The sequence below is a fragment of the Euprymna scolopes genome, chromosome 21 (genome assembly GCF_053919585.1).
Source record: "Euprymna scolopes isolate OS-2025 chromosome 21, ASM5391958v1, whole genome shotgun sequence".
NCBI classification, from domain to species: Eukaryota; Metazoa; Mollusca; class Cephalopoda; order Sepiida; family Sepiolidae; genus Euprymna; species Euprymna scolopes.
The window spans coordinates 90,487,041-90,507,040 of record NC_136502.1 but is presented as its reverse complement, the minus strand read 5'-3'; the positions used below and the strand labels follow the sequence as shown (position 1 = coordinate 90,507,040).

The 20,000-nt window shown below is 37.8% G+C and overlaps 1 protein-coding gene across 1 annotated transcript in view; it reads right to left on the bottom strand.

Annotated features, from left to right (window-relative positions):
- LOC145242564 (arginase-1-like) overlaps positions 1 to 20,000 on the bottom strand; it is a 114,020-nt gene that overhangs the window by 24,615 nt on the left and 69,405 nt on the right. The window contains exons 3-5 of the mRNA XM_080105654.1: positions 12,007 to 12,113; positions 4,747 to 5,015; positions 524 to 580 (exon numbers count right to left, since the gene is read on the bottom strand). Of these exons, the coding sequence (XP_079961780.1) occupies positions 524 to 580; positions 4,747 to 5,015; positions 12,007 to 12,113 (433 nt within the window). The remainder of the gene's footprint in view (positions 1 to 523; positions 581 to 4,746; positions 5,016 to 12,006; positions 12,114 to 20,000) is intronic.

The following is a 20,000-nucleotide window of genomic DNA, read 5'->3' as shown; positions in this document are numbered from 1 at the left end:
ACCTACAGGGTGGTCAAAAAGTCAGGTAATTACACGTGTTACACAATCAGTGGTTAATCGCTTCCAGCGATTGATAGAGAGAAATGGACGACAATTAACAAAATAAACATATTTCATGTTTGTTTCATTTTATATTTCAATGTATGGTACTTAAATATACGTGTATTGCTAATATCGTTTTTCTTTAAAATGTTACCTGACTTTTTGACCACCCTGTAGATTTTTTTTTTGAGCTTTCCGATTAAGATTAGTGGCTATTACACCACTGCACGTTCCCATTGTGTAATAGCCACCAATTGCAGAAAAGAAGGGAGAACCATTAAGTAATTGACCAGGATTCGAAGGCAGAATGTAAAAACGCTAGTAATTGAAGAATATCAGCAGCAGTGATTGGCCATATAACACGAAATAGAGAATCAAGTGAACAAATAAGATAATCGTCGTTGGGTCGTGTTCAATAGCCATTGTCGCTTCGATTACTTATGATAATAAGAAAAAATGAAAAATAAATTGAAGAACTCACACTTCACCGCTGTCAATATCACGGAGGCCAATAAAGACCACGTCTTTCGCTTTTAATCTGCAAAGAAAAAATCGAAAATGAATCATTTATTTTAAAGAAATCGCTCCAAGTAAAAAAAAAAAAATATATAAATTATACTCGATGTCAAAAACTAATCGAAAATAAGTATTAGAGGAATATATTCTGACAGAGAGAACGGCGATTCTTTCCTTTTTGTAAGAAACATCGCTCATGGAATATGAGGACTAAAAGATAAAATAAAGTAGATTGTGTAATATAACGGCACACGTTCAGCACAAATCGTACTCAACCTACGAAAAGAGACAAAACAACAACAAACATTTTTTTTCTGAAAGATGGTATCCTGACAAACAGATACTACACTACAATCCAAAAGAAACAAAAATAAGATGAAGTAATGACTGGAAGCATTATATTATGGCAACAGATATATACTACATTATTCCACCCTCCTATATTGAAAAATACTGCATTAGTTTGAAATACGAAGGGTGTTCCAAAAGTAATGGCTCATATTTTTTATTCAACCCGATTAATTCATATTGCATTGTTATAATGACTGAACGTATGCATTCAAGACCTAAACGTTTCATCTCTCTGTTTCAGATATTAACGGTGTGTGACTCTAAGAAGACAACCACTGTGATGGACGTGCGTCAGAGGCAGACCATTGAATTCCTGGCAAAAGTGTGCTGAAAATGGTGACTACTATGTAGAAATATAAATTCTGGAGCACAAAAGGTCGCTCGGTTTTAATTATACCACTTCTGCTTTCGTAGCTCTTAAACTTTTTGAGTTAGAAAAAAAAAATTAGGGGACTTTGCTTTTCGAATGACGCTCATATAACAAAGCGCACTCCGGGCGCCCATGCACAGCCATCGTTCATCGCCAGTAAAAGTTGTTGTGAGTATGTAGAAAAATAAATTCTGCAACAGAAAAAAGGTCGCCCGTTTTAATGCTACCATTTCTGTCTTCGTGACTCTTCAACTTTTTTCAGTTGGAAAAATAGGAGGCATTACTTTTGAAACGACTCTCAAAGTATAGTAAACTAGATTGAGTATCAAAAGATAATACAATAGTACAATAATAGTGTGGTGTCAACTTCATACAAACTGATACCAAATCTCCATTTGTTTGAGGTAACAATGCGTTTGTGACAGAGCGCGGACGCGCGTATGGCAGCAGCAGCAGCACAGCTGTATGCAAATGACCCAGGTGACGTATCAGCGAGGAAAGAAAAAGATTATGGGAGGACATAGATGTCTTACACAGGTGGCCCGAGAGTGAGAGGAAAAGACGCGTGCTAAACCTTGTCGGAGAGGAACGGAGTACCATGTGTTTGACAAAGTCTTGTTAAGCACATTGAAGTGCGAGAGAACTTCTGAACAACAGACAAGGCGTAATTCTGGAAAGTACCTGTAAATAAATGTCTGTTGTTTAACTGGAAAAAAAAATGAGTCGGATTCTTTCCTTGTCGTTGTTTCCTTGTGACTGTCTCCATACAACGTGTGGGTCCCGAGTGTTGACATGTAACGACTGCGTTACACGTTTAAGCCAATCATCCCCTACACGATATTATTGCCACTACACGTGCACGTCCCTATCTTCTAGTGTTGGGACGATTAATCGGAATCGGGATCAGGAATCAGAAAAATCGGAATTTTTTTTTGGTATCGGAATCGTGAAAATTTGTGTCTATTTTCCTATGCTAAAAACGATTATTTTAATTGTCTTATTTTTTTAAAAAATTTTGTTTAAAGCAAAATCTCCTATTGCTAATAGAAAAACTAAAATCGATAGATCATAATTTACAATTGTATTTTTACATTTGAGCAAATATCTGCACACTTAACATGAGTTTTCACAGCAATTCTGAAAAATAGTTAAATACTTAAAGGTTTATAAAGAATCAGAATCGGTAATTGTATCGGAATCGGGAAAATATTGTAATCGTCCCAGCACTATTACCCACCAACGTTACACCTGATATCTTTACTATGTGTGCTTTATAAATAAGTGTTTGCCGTTCCTGTATCGCGTTTCCTCACATTTCGCGCTTTATTCAATAAATCGTGTCTCCCGGGTTTAACTGCGTCATTCAGGACAGATGTAAAACGCTAGCACATGCATCTTATATACCTAGTTTGCTGATTGAGAGAAGCGGAAGAAAGGGAAAATAACCGAAGCATGTAATATGCAATTTAACTTGGTACTTATTCAGTTTATAATCAAACCTCTGGCTATTTTTCGTCGGTATCTTCCGGCAGGTTATATAAGCAGCCAGAAGAGCCGGAAGATGCTGAAGCAGTCAAAAGACGACAAAATGTGAAGTTTCCCCCCTTCTCCATGTTAAGAATGGCTTTCTGAATAGAAGAAAGCGGAGAAGGGAGAATCAATCACCTGGCAGTCTTCAATTCGGCATTTTTCAGCCATACACCCTACTTCTCGTCTGAAAGGGTTAATTTTAGAAATATGAATTGATATTTAGTGACAATTCTTAACGCTAAAAATGTGGAACATCAACTTAGCCGTAATCTTTCTCTCTCTCTCTCGCTCTCTCTCTCTCTCTCCCTATATATATATATATATATATATATATATATATACGTGTGTGTGTGTCTTTTAAGTTAATTTCCGGTTTAATCCCTATGGAATTCCTTATGAAGCATAAAATATATTTAAAGGAAACAAAAATAAGGAATAAATTCGAATATATATATATATATATATATATATATATATATATATATATATATATATATATATATACTGAAAAATAAACAGAATGCATATTCTTACGGTTGATAATTTCGCTGGAATATATACTTAACTACGACTTAAAGCTAGTTTAAACTTAAGCGTTACATACTGGTTGATAAATGCAAGGTAATTTTTTTTAGTCTTTGTGAATTATTACATTGATGAACTTTAGACACACTCGACGTACGTGAAAGTCTCGAGCAGAAACTAATGTAGTAGTATATTAGGGGATGTGTCCAATTAAATAGAAAGAAAAAAATGTAGCATAAAAGTGAAGTACAGAAAGTATTGCGTGAAACGTGGCAAATAAGCTTGTCTAACCTTTATCTTGATTTTCATCTATAAACTAGAACAGACGTGTTTTTCGGAGATCCTTTTTCACACTGATAGGAGCCCTGGGGATTTTGTACTACTATTGCATACAAATAGAGACTAAGAGCAATTCTAAAGAAATAGAAATTAAATTGATCAATGCAGTGAACTAAGTTTGATTAGATATTTTATATACTTCCTATTTAAGAGGTTCAATACAAGGTTAGATATTGGTTTGATGAAAATGTTTGTGGAATGAGCTGGATTCGAACTTGGAACACGGGCATTTGTTGACATTGAATTTGAACAGAAAAACAGAGAAGGACATTGTTTTATTTTAGCGATTTATTACATTGCAGAGCATTAACGTGTTCAAAAGAAGTAACGCACAGGAAGTATCGCGTAAGATGTGGCTAATAAATTAATTGGACATTGCTCTCATCTTTTATTTATAGATCAGGGTAGAGGTGGTTTTTTCTGTGAGATTCTCTCACCCTATACTACTGGGGAGACATGTAATATCATTGCATACACATAACGATGCAATGTGCAGTTTTAGAGAAAAATAAAAAAATAAAAATGTTAAGCTGTAAATTATGTGCTGTAGTTATGAATAGCTATTGAAATCACTGATGAAGAACGTTATCCTTCATTACCGTTTTAATAGATATTAATAATGACAGCATACAATCCCCAGTTTTATATTTTTCTCTTTTTACTTTCTTCAACATTAATGAAACAACCACAACTACTGCTGCTACAAAAAGTCAACATAACAGCACAAGAATAATTCTACAGCTATGAGACGACTCCAGTGTATTTGTTAGAATCTAAATAATTGTTAACGGCGTTATGCTATACTGTCATAAGAAAGCAAAACGCCACCAGTCACAACCAGAGCCATGAAATTCTCTAACCAGCTCACTTGTCTATTATCAGAGTCTAAACTACTATTGAGATGGCTTTTTCCATGTTGGCTGAGTTATGGTTCGCTTTGATCCTACGCAGTTCTAGGACGTCCACCCTCTCAGATCGGTGAATGCCGAGTTTTATCGAAATCTCCTTCCTTTACTTAAAAAAAGAAAAAAAAAACATACGAGAAATCGAAGAAGCGAAAAATAGTGACTTACTTGGCTGTTATCCAATCAAATTCAGGCATTTTCGGGACGGATGACGTGGTCTCTTCCAAGAAAAAGGAAACGGGCATTCCATGAGCGTTCCCTGATGGTGAGGTGATCGAGGTGTTAATATCACTATGTGCATCGACCCATAAAACTATGGGGCGCTCTTTCTCTCCAAGAATATTTCCATGAACGGAACCAATTCCCAAAGAGTGGTCGCCGCCAAGTACCAATACGCTGTTTCCTTTTTTCAGTTCTTGCTCAACTGCATCTGAAACCTGAAAAGAATTGTGCCACTCTCAAATATGCTATTTTCCAACCAATAATAATTCAGTTTTCTTTTTATATATACAAATACACTAACTTAATAAACTATAACACAATAATATAATGCAATAACACATTCGAGCACACATTTACGAAACAATGACTGAATCAAATCCTTAGAAAATTACTTCCATACTCTAGTGGATAAAGAAAAACTTCTAACATTCACCAGAAACATGAACTGTAAAATAGAAGTGGAATACGTGCGAGGTGTCTTCAATAAGTTTCCAAACTTTTATTTTACACGCATTTAAAATTGTCGCAAACCATTGAAAATTCAGTATGTTATTGCTATACATCTTATGAGATGACTGACCAATTTTTATGATTTCAGGTTCAAATGAACAATTACAACAGGAATTGAAATACACTCTACTAAAGCCTAATTGTCACAGCTGGTGAATTTCAAAAATGCAATCTGGACGTGAAGACGCTTTAGAAGATATATATGCAATAAAATTCTGTTTTAGACATGCAAAAATATCACAGAAACGTATGGGATGATGTATATAGCTTTTGGATCATCTTGGATGAATTGAACATCAGTTTTTGTGTGGTATAAAAGATTCCAAGAAGTCAAGGAGTCTGTGAGGGATAATGAGAAGTGTTGGAGGAGTAAAAATGTTAGAACACCAGAGTTGATTGGCCAAATAAAGAATTTCATGAATAAGGACCGCCATGTGTCTATAGAGACAATAAGTGCACAGTTTGATGTCAGTGTGGGAACTGTACACACAATTATTCGCGAGGAACTGAATATGGGGAAGATTTACGCGAAGTTTATCCCAAGGGTGTCCAGAAAACATCAGAAAGAAAGACGTTGTCATGACAGCAGGGAAATGGTCGAGCTAATCAATTTAGATCCCGCAAATCTTGATGTTCTGGTGACCTACGATGAAAGCCGGAGAAGAGCAAATCCACCCAGAAATTTATGATGATTCTTTTTTTTGACAGCACGGGCATGATTTGCATGTACTGGGTTCCTACTGAACAGACAGTCAACAAGGAAGATTATGTTGAGGTTTTAAGGGAGTTCAGGAAGAGATTTTGCCCGAAAAGGCAAACACTCTTCAAATAGAGTCAGTGGCATTTCTATTAAGACAATCCACCATTCCACAACTCCATCCTTGTCACAGACTATTTGACCAAGATGGACATCAAGACAGTTCCTAACCCGCCCTATAGTCCAGACCTTGCTTCCTGTGACTTTTGGTTATTCCCTAAGCTCAAGGAAAACCTTAGAGGCTGTCGTTATGAGGCAGTTGAAGAGATGAAAGAGGCTGTGACAAGGGTCATTACCACGCTCATACAAAAGATCTTCCATAGGGGCTTTCAGAGTATAACAAGTGCATTGCAACCGGAGGAGATTACTTCGAGGGGGATTAGAGTTTCATGTGTGTACTATCAATAAAAATGCCTATACGAAAAAAGAGTATGGAAACTTATTAAGGCACCTCGTATAAGGTATTGAATGTTAGCTGCAAAAAATGTGGGTTCCCTCTATAGGGCTAGGAAACTTCTTATCTCTATAAAACCACCATCTGGCCAGATGCGGAGTATTGTGGGTCACATCTGGGTCAGTGCACCAACTACATGCCTCTTGGATAAAGCGCAAAAAAGAGTTTCTAGCTCAATAGGTCTTGCAATGTCTACCAAGATCCAGTTCATGTCCCATCATCGCAATGTTGCATCCCTGTTTCCGTTTTATGAGTGCTTCCGTGATATGTGTTTCAACAAACTTACTGCACTTGTAATTCATGGCCGTGAATACCCACGACCAACTCACCAAAGAGCAAAATTCCGCACCTTCAATGTAGAGGTCCTGAGATTCTGAATAGCTTCCTTCTCCAATAGTTACTTTCCTTGAATAGCTGGCGTTTGTAAATTCATCCTTACTCCCTGTTTCCCCGACCGTACAAACTTGCAGAAATTTAAATGTAACGTGAACAAATATCTCACTGCACAACTCTCTACTTAGTATGCCTCTTATAAATTTGACCTCTAATTCACAGTATCTGCTCATCTGCTTTCAGTTGACATATGACTTATTTAGGTGAATAAAAAGACGAACTCAAAATGATTTGATAATTTGTTTTTCTTTTTATTTTTGAAACCCATTGGCTTTTGAATAATTTACAAATAGATGGTGGGGTCTATTTCAAGTTTGATTTTTCTGGTAACTAACGTATAATTAAGATAGTTAGGCATCCTTCGTAGGGGACGAGATCATAGTGATTTCCTGGCTGACACATTTCCTGGTTAATAGTACACAAGACCCAATCTGGGTTAGTTCTTTGAGGGGTTTCTTCACCAGCACTCGTTAATGTCGGGGTATTCTCAAGTGTCACGTAGCGCTTCAATGTGTGTCCCTTGAAGTATTTCCTGTGTAGGGAAAAGGATCTGTCTGTGCGATGCTAATGTTTTTGCTTGAGATTTGATTATTTTACCTCTCAATTTACAGCCATAAGTTAATGGAGGTGATGGCGGTCAAGTGGTTATCGACACGGACTGACGATCTGGGTCTTCCAAGTTCGAATCCAGTTCGTTTAACAAAAAATCACTTTCACTTAGGATGTTGGCAACCTTCACATAGTCCTTACCGTAAGTACCCGATGTCTTTCTTGAAAGAATTCTGACTGGAAAAAATATCTGAGAAACCAATGCCAACAATAGAATCTTAAGATTCATATCATATGATGATGACCACCAGTTAAAAGACTACCTTGTTTTAAAACCCGTCTTCAAGTCTAATGTAAACGAATATTTGTTGAACCGTTCTCTTAAATAATCAATTCTTTTTAAATAATATTCTGTCAATCCCAACGATCGATTTTATTTTGTTCAATCCTCTCGTGGAGGCGAGTAAAGGCAATGATAGTCCAAACGGCATAATCACGTTGGATCACCGAAGTTAAGTAACGTTGAACCTGGTCAGTACTAAAATGGGTGACCATTTGGGACTTCCAGGTGCTGTATGTGCTCTCTGCTTATCTCGGCATTGTTTCCAGTCGTCCTGGACTTCTCCTTGCCACTGGATTCAAACAGTGCCGATTCAGGAGAGGTGTGGTTTGAGGTTGCGCAAGCCTTGCCTCACAATTACACGCGCAGCTGCCCCTACAGGGGATATCCTTTGTCTTTCGAGATTGAACGGACGCATCGAGCCCAAACTGAAGATCTATTTAACTCATCCTCGAGTGGCCCCGTGCCTTGATAAATGGTTACACTCAGTGATTCTACCTTCGTCTATCTTTTTGTTCTTATGCAAGTTCATTATCTTTCGTTTTTATTTTTGTTCCTTAAATCAAGTGGCTGCATGTCTTGTTTGAAATAACTTCCGTAAAAAATCGAATCAAATAGATTCTCCCCCGACGCACAGTTATTTACGTTTTGTTTTACTTATTTTACTTACAAATAAATGTGCAAATAAATGCCACGAAGCAAATTTGACATGGAACTTTGGACGATGATAATGTCGTCCCATATATGGAATCAATCCTGGCACGACCTGAAACCATACACAATGGTGAGGTCCTTATTTGTGAAAAGTCGAGTGAAATCTTAGTGGCTTTTACTCTGACTCATAATGGAAATACCAGTCAAGGTTCTATCTATGAGTTGGACAGAATAAGTCCTGGTGTTACATGCCTGTGCAACAAATATTAAAAAAAAAAAAAACCCCTAAAAACTCAGAGTTACAAAAAAAAAAAAAAAAATGAAATATTTATTGTACATAAATCAACTCGAAAACAAGGAAACATTTATTTTAACATAACAACTAAACAAAAAAATATCTCCAAATATTAAGTATGCATTGTTCCTATTTACAATGTCTCCCCACGGGACAGAGTTAGACACCAGGGTCGTTTTTTAATATGGAGAAAAGGAACAAAAATAAAAATTGTCTCAGTCGTGAAGGATTTCTCCTCCACCGACAGAGAACGAAATTGAAGTGCAGCATTTGAAGAACAGATGGTATTTATTTGCTCCCCCACCGAGCAAATTAGGCACAAGGCCGATTTTTAATGTGAGGAGTGAAGGGAGGGGGAAGGGAAAAAGGGGACCAGCTCCCGAGAGGTGGGAAATGGGAGCTGGTTAATGGTCAGGCATGTGGGGTTGCCCCCACATCTGGTCTTTGCTAGTCATAGCTAGTCATAGCTTGCAGTATCTGCCGGAACAGATGGTATTTATTTGCCCCCCCCCACCGAGCAAATTAGGCACAAGGCCGATTTTTAATGTGAGGAGTGAAGGGAAAATGGGGACCAGCTCCCGAGAGGTGGGAAATGGGAGCTGGTTAAAGGTCAGGCATGTGGGGTTGCCCCCACATCTGGTCTTTGCTAGTCATAGCTAGTCATAGCTTGCAGTATCTGCCGGAACAGATGGTATTTATTTGCTCCCCCACTGAGCAAATTAGGCACAAGGCCGTTTTTAATGTGAGGTAAAAACCAGCTCCCCTAAAAGTAGGCAAAAAGGGGGCACTCTGTTTACCAAAAATAATAATTGTCCCAGTATAGAGGGTTTCCCCTCCATTGACTGGTACAAATTATCTTAAGTGCAGCATCTGCCGGAACAGATGGTATTTATTTGCTCCCCCACCGAGCAAATTAGGCACAAGGCCAATTTTTAATGTGAGGAGTGAAGGGAGGGGGAAGGGAAAAAGGGGACCAGCTCCCGAGAGGTGGGAAATGGGAGCTGGTTAATGGTCAGGCATGTGGGGTTGCCCCCACATCCGGTCTTTGCTAGTCATAGCCAGTCATAGCTTGCAGCATCTGCCGGAACAGATACTACACTTTGATCTTGTCCCGAAGGCCAAATAAAATGTTGCATAAAAGCATGCATTGTTTTGTACAACTAGAGATTTGAAAGCGTTCGACAAAGTCTAAGGGAGATAATCAATTTTAACTTCAGTCTAATGTTTTTTTTTTTTTTTTTTTAGAAGAAAGATCGAGTTAAAAAGAGAATATTGAAATAATAATTCTTTGGTCAGAGAGAAAGACAAATCTTTATATTTACCAAAAGTTCAGTTTTTCTAAGAGGGATGCAGGTAATTGATTTTTTTAAATGGGTTCCTTTCGGCTGAAGAATCATCCTAGGAATTCTGTCGGAGTCAGCAGTAGTTAGCGTCATTGCTTAATAATGCGTAACTGCATAAATTCTAGAAACGCTCCAAAATAGAATACGTTAATATTCCACATCTTAGAACATTTTAAAATCTCTCCAAAAATGAACATTTTTATATTCTGTAATAATGTAATATTTTTAATCGTGATAATTAAACATTTTTAACATTATTATAAGAAATTGTAGTATTTTAATATTTTTATGAAGGAAATGCCCCCCCCCCATGCACATACATTTTTGGTACTTTTTAGAATTAGGAACCCAAGAAATATTCAATACTAACCCCGTTTCTCTACCCTATAACTTCTTTCTTCCAATTGCTTTATCGTTATGTTCATGGCAAGTGCTCGTCTGCGATCCAATCTATGGTTCTCCCGTGCCAAACTTTCACAAAAACACTCAACTAGCTACAATCACTATCAACAATTCTCAAACTCTCTATTTGTGCCTAAATCTAAACGCATATTCCACGAACAAAGCTTCTTTCCCAGAACTGTCCTTCTGCTTCCCAGCCGACTACAGTATTGTAGCCCTCAAATCCAATGTAAACAAATTCTTGTTGAACCGTCCTTTAAATAATCAAATTCTACCCAATTTACACCATTATCAGTTTACATTCATTAACTTTTATCCTCGAATGGCCTTCAGGTCTCGATAGACAATGGATAGCTCTGCGAGAATCTATTGTGCTACAATGGTTGCGCAATATTAACCACACCTCCACTGAACAGAAATTGCTTGGGTTCATCGGCAAGGACAAGTCTAGAACAACTAGAAACAAAGCCGGGATAAGCAGAGAGTCCTCTAACATGCGGTACTTGGTATTTTTAAATGATCACCAATTTAGCATTGAACAAGCCCAACGTCGCTTAACTTCGTACGCATATACATTTACGTTATAAGGAAACATTGTAGATGCATTTTTTAAGATGTTACTGACTTTAAACATAAACTGTTACCAAAATGACAACTTCAGAATCATCATCACAGTCAAGGTGGATGTGTTGCGTTGTTTAAGATTTCCACAAGAGCAGTTGCTTGTTGTTCTTGGTTAGTGGCTGTCCTTCCAACTTTCGCTTTTACTTTCGGTTCAGCATCACCCAGTCTTTCTGTGAGGGATGTTCTCTGAATTTTTGGATAGCTTCGTTCAATCAGTAATTTATATATGGCACAATCACGTTGACACACCATTTCTTGTTAAATCACTAAAGTTAAGCAACGTTGGGCGTGGTTAGTACAAGATGGGTGATCATTTTGGAATACCAATCGGTTTACGTAGGAGGACATCGACACCTCCCTGCAGGAATTGCAAAAATCTAACGTCGTTATCTCCTCTGACCGTGATATACAACCGTCTGGGGGGGGGCGGGGCGCTTGTGAATTTCAGATTTCCAAGACACTTTCTCCTTCGGAGAAACCCGATTCAATTCACCTCGGTGAGTGCCACTGCTTGCTTGTTAAGTGCAGTGCAGCAATTCTGTAACTTTCTTTAGTTATAAAACTCCTTCTTGATTTCAATCCGCTCCTAGGTTGTCCATAATCAGATAGAGAGTGTCTTCTGTCGATTTTAATTTTGTATTTTTGGATTCAAACACGGACATTAAATAACTGGAAATGGGTTGATATACCGTTAGAAACAAACAGGTTTATATAGTATACTATAATATGAACGAAATAATAAATACTGAAATGAAGAAAGAAAGAAAACAACAAAAAATGACGTGTCGTAAATCTTAACAGTCAGACACAGCCAAAACTGACTGAGATCAGAATTTAATGGTTCTTTAATTTAATGGGGTCAATTAAAATGATTAGATGACTTACGATTTTGTTCCCTAGTCCAACCGCTTTGGGGTGTTTTATGTTGCTTACTGTCGGGTCATCTTTCGGGTTTGGTATGTCAAGATCTCCTGTGTCCTCAACAGTGACGCCTGAAATATATGAAGAACAATAGGAATGATGAGTGTAAGCGATGCGGAAGGATGGAAGAATTTGGACACGTACTTAACTCTATAAAGCCACCGAGTATTGTGGCCACATCCAAGCTGGTTAACCAACCACTCGCTTTTCCCTTTTGCTTTTACAAAGCCGCTATATTATTATGACTTACTAAAAATAAGCCTCCGTTCTGTCTTGAGAGGCTATACATACCACCTATGCCTGCGTGTAAAATTGTGAAGCAAAGATTGCACAATCACAAGCTTATCACTCCTGGGTCAGCACTGCCTGATTCCAGTGGCAAGGAGAAGTCCAAGACGACTGGAAACAATAGTGAGTTGTGGAGAGCACATACAGCACATTCCAAAATGGTTACCCATTTTTGATACTGACCAGACTTAACTTCGGTGATCTATCAGGAACCGGTATGTCAGCGTGATTACGCCGTATCCATACATTACTTATTTTGCTACAATACAATGATATAAAACAATAATACATTCAAATGCACATACGGTTAAGGTAATGGTGGAATCAGATCCTTAGAACATAACTTCCGGTCTGTAGCAGAATGGGGTCATAAATGGATGGTTATATTTAATTCTACCATGACAACGCCTTCTTACTTTGATAATAAGAAAGCTTACCAACAATCAAATGCTACGGCTGATAACACCCACGCCTCGAGTTCAGAGTCCAACATTGAAACTTTTGACATTCACATGTAACACGAATTGGAACAACTGCATAGAAGATACTGCCACCTCTGCTGCAAAGAAGATGGGATCCCTAGAAAATCTGCCAGTATTCTATATTTATTTGCTCGTACATCGAATATTGTTACCACGTATGGGCTGGAGCTCCAAATTATAGTTGGAAAAGGTACCCCCCCCAAAAAAAAACAATAACAAAAAAACCAAGAGTCTCTAACCTAATAAGTCCTGTCAATCCCCAATTCCTGTCGCATCGATGCAGTGTTGTATCATTGTGCTTGGTTTCACAAGTACTTCAACGGAATGTGCTCCGATTGACTAAGTGCACTTATAACCCCCTCCCTCAATTAAACAAACAAAAAAACAAAAACATTTTAAGCCTTCCGATTAGTAGCAAAATCACACCCTTTCACTGTAATGAACCCAATATCTCGAAAAACGTTCTATTCAAATAGCTTATATTCTCGGATCGCTTTTCATTTGAATTTCCTCCCTTCTCTTCTTCAATGTAGACTATATAATTTTGAAATAATGACGATAAGTTCATTTTACCAAGTAAATACATTTTATTAACGCACACGCGCATGCACTGATCTTTTACGAAATGTATTACTCAATATAATTCAAATAACATAAAATACAACTTCTTTTAGAAGGCGTAAAATAAATTGGTTATTAATTACAATCATAAAGCTGTTAATTTTATGTAAAACAAAAATATAAAAAAAAAACATATAAACTAGTGATGAGGCGATTCCAATAGTTTTCCCGATTCCGATACAATTATCGATTTCGATACAAGTACCAATTTCGTTCTAAATTCCCGATTCCGATAGAAGTACCGACTCCGATTCTGATTCTTTATAAATAACTACATATTCAACTATAAATTATGCCGCATTAAATATCTTAATATTTAACTATAAAGTTGTTATTTTCCCTGATTATTTGTAAAAAAAAAAACAACAAAAAAAAACATATTATTGTGCATATGTTTTTTACGAAAGTAAATCCCACTTGCGGAGGAGGTGATCCATAGATTTTAGTTCGAAATCAATAAATATTTATTATTTCAACATTACTCCCAACAGTGGAATATTTTGTTTTAAACAAAATCAAATACAAAAGATATTTTACAGAATCGTTTTTGGCATCGGAAAATTGATACAAAATTTTTCGATTCCGATAGCTCACAAGTTTCGATTTTTCTGATTCCCGATTCTAATTCCGATTAATCGTCCTAACACTAATATAAACATTTAAAGGCGCATAAAATATCCCGTATTTCAGGTGAGACTTCAGTACTTATGCAGAATACGGACCATGTTATTTTCTTTTAGATAGAATATTCAAGTTAAATTCAATTGTTACGGTTAGGTGAAAGTACAGCCTAGGTACAGAATAGGTAAAATAAGCGCCCTCCCCTTCCCATGCTAAGAATTGATTTATCAATAATAACGTTATTATTTCAGTACGGTCCATATTCTGTGTATACATCGAGACTTCTGTGTTATGTAATAGGTCGAACACAAGAACGTGTCGATCTATCTATTCATTATTTATTTCTGTATCTATCCATCTCGGTCTATCTATCTATCTAACTGGAGAGATGGGCGGGAGATGAATATGAAGAATATTTATAAAAATCTGTCAAAATATGGTAAATCATATTATAGACATGTTTACCGGAAGGTATGGTCAGCTGATCGGATCAGCGTGTGAGTCACGTGATCAGGTTAGTTGGAGATCATGGGGAATTGGAATTTGGACGTTAAGCAGAATGGGCGGTTTAACAGGGCATCCTCCCTTCACTGGGAAGGGAGTTGACGTGTGTGAAAATAGAGACCTAGAAGTAAACCACGCAAGAAAAGACATTCACTTTCCATTCTTCTGTGATCGACACCTGGAAAGTGAATATAAAACCAATCATCGTCTTGTTGGTTAGGTTTAGAGTTAGGGTTAGGTTTAGGGTTAGGTTTAGGGTTAGGGTTAGGGTTAGGGTTAGGTTTAGGGTTAGGGTTAGGGTTAGGTTTAGGGTTAGGGTTAGGGTTAGGTTTAGGGTTAGGGTTAGGGTTAGGTTTAGGGTTAGGGTTAGGGTTAGGTTTAGGGTTAGGTTTAGTGTTAGGGTTAGAGTTAGGGTTAGGTTTAGGGTTAGGGTTAGGTTTAGGGTTAGGGTTAGGGTTAGGGTTAGGTTTAGGGTTAGGGTTAAGTTTAGGGTTAGGTTTAGGGTTAGGGTTAGGGTTAGGTTTAGGGTTAGGGTTAGGTTTAGGGTTAGGTTTAGGGTTAGGGTTAGGGTTAGGTTTAAGGTTAGGGTTAGGGTTAGGGTTAGGTTTAGGGTTAGGGTTAAAGTTAGGTTTAGAGTTAGGTTTAGGGTTAGGGTTAGGGTTAGGTTTAGGGTTAGGGTTAGGGTTAGGTTTAGGGTTAGGGTTAGGGTTAGGGTTTCGTCCAAACATGTTCCAGTCTCCCCTCTAAGAAAAAGTTGACAAGATCAACGACGTATGAAGTTAAGGTATGTCCAAAGTAGATGTATCACACACACACACACACATATGAACAATTAGATATGAATATATCATAAATAAACAGCAATAACATAAGCTAGGGTTCAAACAGTGAAGAATCGCCAACAATAGACATTTAATGACACGTATACACATCAAGATGAACCCTTCGTTCCAAGTACGCATATCAACATTTAGATGATTATGGAACATCGCCGTTTTGGTCCCGTTTTGGTAAGGCAAACGAACGATGTTAAATGTAAAAATCGAAAAAACAAAAACAAAAAGGAAAACAGAAAAACGAACGTTAAAACTAAAAACCAAACAAACAAACAAAAAAAAGAACACGTGAAAGATGGCTTTAATAAGCTTGTTTCGATATTAAAATTTATATAAATCGGTGGACACCCGGGTGTTTTTAGGTATGTGGTCGGGGGAGGGGATGTTAATGAAAACCTAAGAATAAGCGAAGTAAAAGAAAACAAAACAGAAAAACGAACGTTGCTTGGAAAATAGCTTTAATAACACTGCTTCAATATTTAAATTTTCAAAAAAGAAAAAAAAGACATCTCATACCACGATTTGAACCCAAAACGTTTAGATAATTGTAATGAAGCCGGGCGACACCGGATAACCTTGCTTCCTAGGTTGAGGGTGAGTGGGATGGAGCTGGGCGAGAGGTTTCAGTCCCATCTCGTGAGAAACCAACGAATTGTCATCGGTTTACAAGTAAATTATTGGAGTTCAAAAGGGCCAGACTAAAGATAAGCCAGATGTCGCAAGGAGGTCTGGGAAAGGTTGACGAGTAAAGTCGGCGATCCGAGTGTAATGATAACATGATTCACTTAAACCAACAAGGGAGGTGATAATAGAGAAAGAACAAAACCGAAAACAATTGAATTAGTCATTCTAATTTTAAGGGAACAAATTGGTTAATTGCCTAGAGAGATAACTAATTCTCGGAATTGAATCGAGAGGGGGTCGGTTGGGAAGGAAAGAGAGAGAGAGAGAGAAAGAATTATGATTACCCGTCGAATAGAGAGATTGGGTCGACTACAGAAGGAAGGGGAGGATGACGTTTAATAAAACTACTGCGGAGATAGACAAGAAAGCAGAATCGGACAGTCTGTTGATCAGAGGAGTTTGGAAGCCACGCATGCCGCCAGCCTCTTCTAATTGAGACGAAGAGAACGAACAAGACCGCCACTTAGAGTTTTTGTTTAAATACACTGTGGGGGTTGCATTCCAAGCCTGACGAACGTATAAGGGACGAGCCGAGCCTTAATGTATGCCAAATTACTAAATGAATAGCCTAAACTATCCTCATCGTTGTTGATTGTTTCCATTTATACTTGTGAAGACTGCCTTCGATTTCAGCATAACCAAACTTGACTTTCCAGCCATCGCAGACAGAGAGAGAGACGGCCACCGACGAGGAGACGATCACGACAGAAATTACCAAGAATTCCCGATTGGGCGTTACAACACTAGACGGCCAGATACCAACGTCCAATTCGGAGAGACTCAGCAGAGAGAGAGGGAGAGAGACGGATGCTTGCGCGGGGTCCGAGGCTCGAAGGAGCGAAAATATGGCCAACCGTCCTTAGGGTTAGTGCGCGTCGTTTTCAACCGTGCCCGCGCGACCCCTGCAAGGGAGAAAGGGTTATATAATGACCCAACGCTCTAACCAACTGAGCTAATACGACGTACATGAAATTTAGTCAGTTCTTCAACTATTTAAACTAAATCAGGTCATGACGTCATTTGACGCATGCGTAGAACCGGTCGTCGTCATGAGAGGACGGTTTTTGTTGATCCCCCCTGTAGAAAATTGTCGATTTCTGGGTGAAAAATTAACGTTTTTGTCCAATTTTTCGATATTTTTCGGGCGAAGGATAGAGCTTCAATATGATACCAAGTTTGTGAATTTTTCTTCTGTCTGTCGAAAAGTTTTAGTGGACACACAAACACACATACATACATATAAACATACATATATACACACATTTTCGCCTTTATATACATATAGACTAGCGGGGGGTACCCGGCGTTGCCCGAGTGTTTGTAGGTGCGTGTGGTTGATAATGAAAACCTAAGAATAAGCGAAGTAAAAAAAAGAATACATAAAAACGAACAGGGGGAGGTACCCGGGGGAAGTACCCGGGGGGAAGTACCCGAGGGGAAGTACCCGGGGGTAATCCAAACATCGAAAAAACTAACGTAAGGAAAACGAACGATGGTAAATGTAAAAATCGAAAAAACAAAAAAGAAAACAGAAAAACGAACGTTAAAAAAACAAGCGAAAAAGGCTTAAATAAGCTTGTTTCGATATTAAAAATTAAAATATTGGTGGGTACCCGGGTGTTTTGGGGTGTGTGTGGTCGGTGGGGTGTGTTAATGAAAACCTAGGAATAAGCGAAGTAAAAAAAAAAACAGAAAAAGGTACGTTACGTGAAAAATGGCTTAAATTACACTGCTTTAATATTTAAATTTAAAAAATCGAAAAAAAAAGACATCTCACACCACGTTTTGAACCCAAAACGTTTAGATAATGACCCAACGCTCTAACCAGCTGAGCTATACGACGTACATGAAATTTAGTCAGTTCTTCAACTATTTAAACTAAATACGGTCATGACGTCATTTGACGCGTGCATAGAACCGGTCGTCATCATGAGAGGACGGTTTTTGTTGACCCCCCCCCTGTCGAAAATTGTCGATTTCGGGATGAACAAATGAACATTTTTGGCCAATTTTTCGATATTTTCGGGCGAAGGATGGGGCTTCAATATGATACCAAGTTTGTTAACTTTTGTTCTGTCTATCGAAAGTTTTTAGCGAACACACAAACACACATACATACATACAAACATACATGCACACATTTTCGCTTTTATATATATAGACTAGCGGGGGTACCCGCCGTTGCCCGGGTGTTTGGAGGTGTGTGTGCTGTTAAATAAAAAAGAAACGGGGGGGGGGGAGTTGGTAGGATCGAAACCGAAGCCCTGAGGCGAAGTTTGAAAATAAAATGTGAAAAAAACATGAACCGTTCGGCCAGCCAGAATGAGTTACTGAAAGATGTTTGAATTTATTTAAGTAAGAACCAAATTTACAGGTGCCCGCACGGAAGTAGTAGAGCGTTACGACAACGACGACGACGTAAGCAATAGCTATTCAGCAAAATGGCTTAAATAAAACCGGTTTCGATATTAAAATTTAAAAAATCGGTGGGCACACAAACACACATACAAACATACATACATACATATATACATACATACACACATTTTCACTTTTATATATATAGATTATCGTATGGTTTATAAAGTATAGCCAATCCATGATCGTTTTCTTTTTAGTCGCCTGCAAGCGACTCTCTAAGTCACACCGTCGGTCTGTCGGTCGATCTGTAGGTCCGTCTGTCGGTCTGTCCGTAACACTTTTGTACTTGGCCTTTTGGCCAAGATCAAAGTGTAGTATTTGTGCTTACTTCATTCTGTACTTATTGTGATATAAAATGGGGGATCACTTTTCTGTATTAATTTACAACCAGTCAGTCTCAAAGCCATTCAAGCCATTCTCCAGATCATTCAAGTTGTTTTTGAAGGATTCCAGTTATCTTTTTAGAATTCAAGTCATTCTCAAGGTCATTCAATTCATCCTTAAGTTCATTAAAGTCATTCTAAGTTATTTACTTTTTAAATATTTAAGTTATTTCAGCCCATTTTTCGGTGATTTTAGTTTATCTTTAAGAATTTCATGCCAGTCCGACATTCACGCATTCATTCATTACACGAGAGCACGCGACTAATGGCTATCGGCCTTGTTCTTTTTAACAGCAATGCCTTTTTTAAACATAAGGTAATGCTTAACTCTATATTACGCCATCTTAAAAACAATGGTTTATGTTGAATTTTACGCAGTCGACAAGTTCGAGTTAAACATAGCGATCGCATGACATTTTTAATAACTGGGCCGTTTAGACGAGCTAACTACGACAATAAACACGTTTTAATAAATAAGTTATTCTACCCTGAATCGCGAAGCTAATGAGCGGAACATTTTCGCAGAACACGACAATGATTATCTGAAATCTAATGACTAAGCACGCGTTAGGTTTTATATTTTCTCGATAAGAATATAAAATAAAATGCAAAAAAAGTACAAGTATTGGTTTGCACGGCAGCGGTTTCGATAAAAAAAAAAGAAAAGAAAAATAGCGTATTGGCTAGGCTACTCGTTTTTTTTGTTTTTGTTTTTAGGTTGGTCCAAAAATAATGTCGTATTTTTACTTGCAGTTGAACGCCCTCCCCCCCCCAAAAAAAACGACATTATTTTTGCACCAACCTGATATGTTTTGTAAATGTATAAACTTCTTGTTTTCATTTCAGGGTTAAATATTTATATTCTTGTTTTCATTTCAGTGTTAAATATTTATATTTTTTATATTTAGTGGCCTTTATATACATGGCTGAATAGATTTAGTCTAACCATGTATTTAACCGCGAGTTCAGAACATCCTAAAGTTTCGGACCTAAATTTTAGAGGGTGACAAGTTGGAGGGAAATTTCTTGAGGGATACGGACCCAAAAGGGGTGCACATAGGGCGCACATACCTCTCGCTACACCCAGCTGCACTGTGCGCATGGGTTTCCATTCGAGA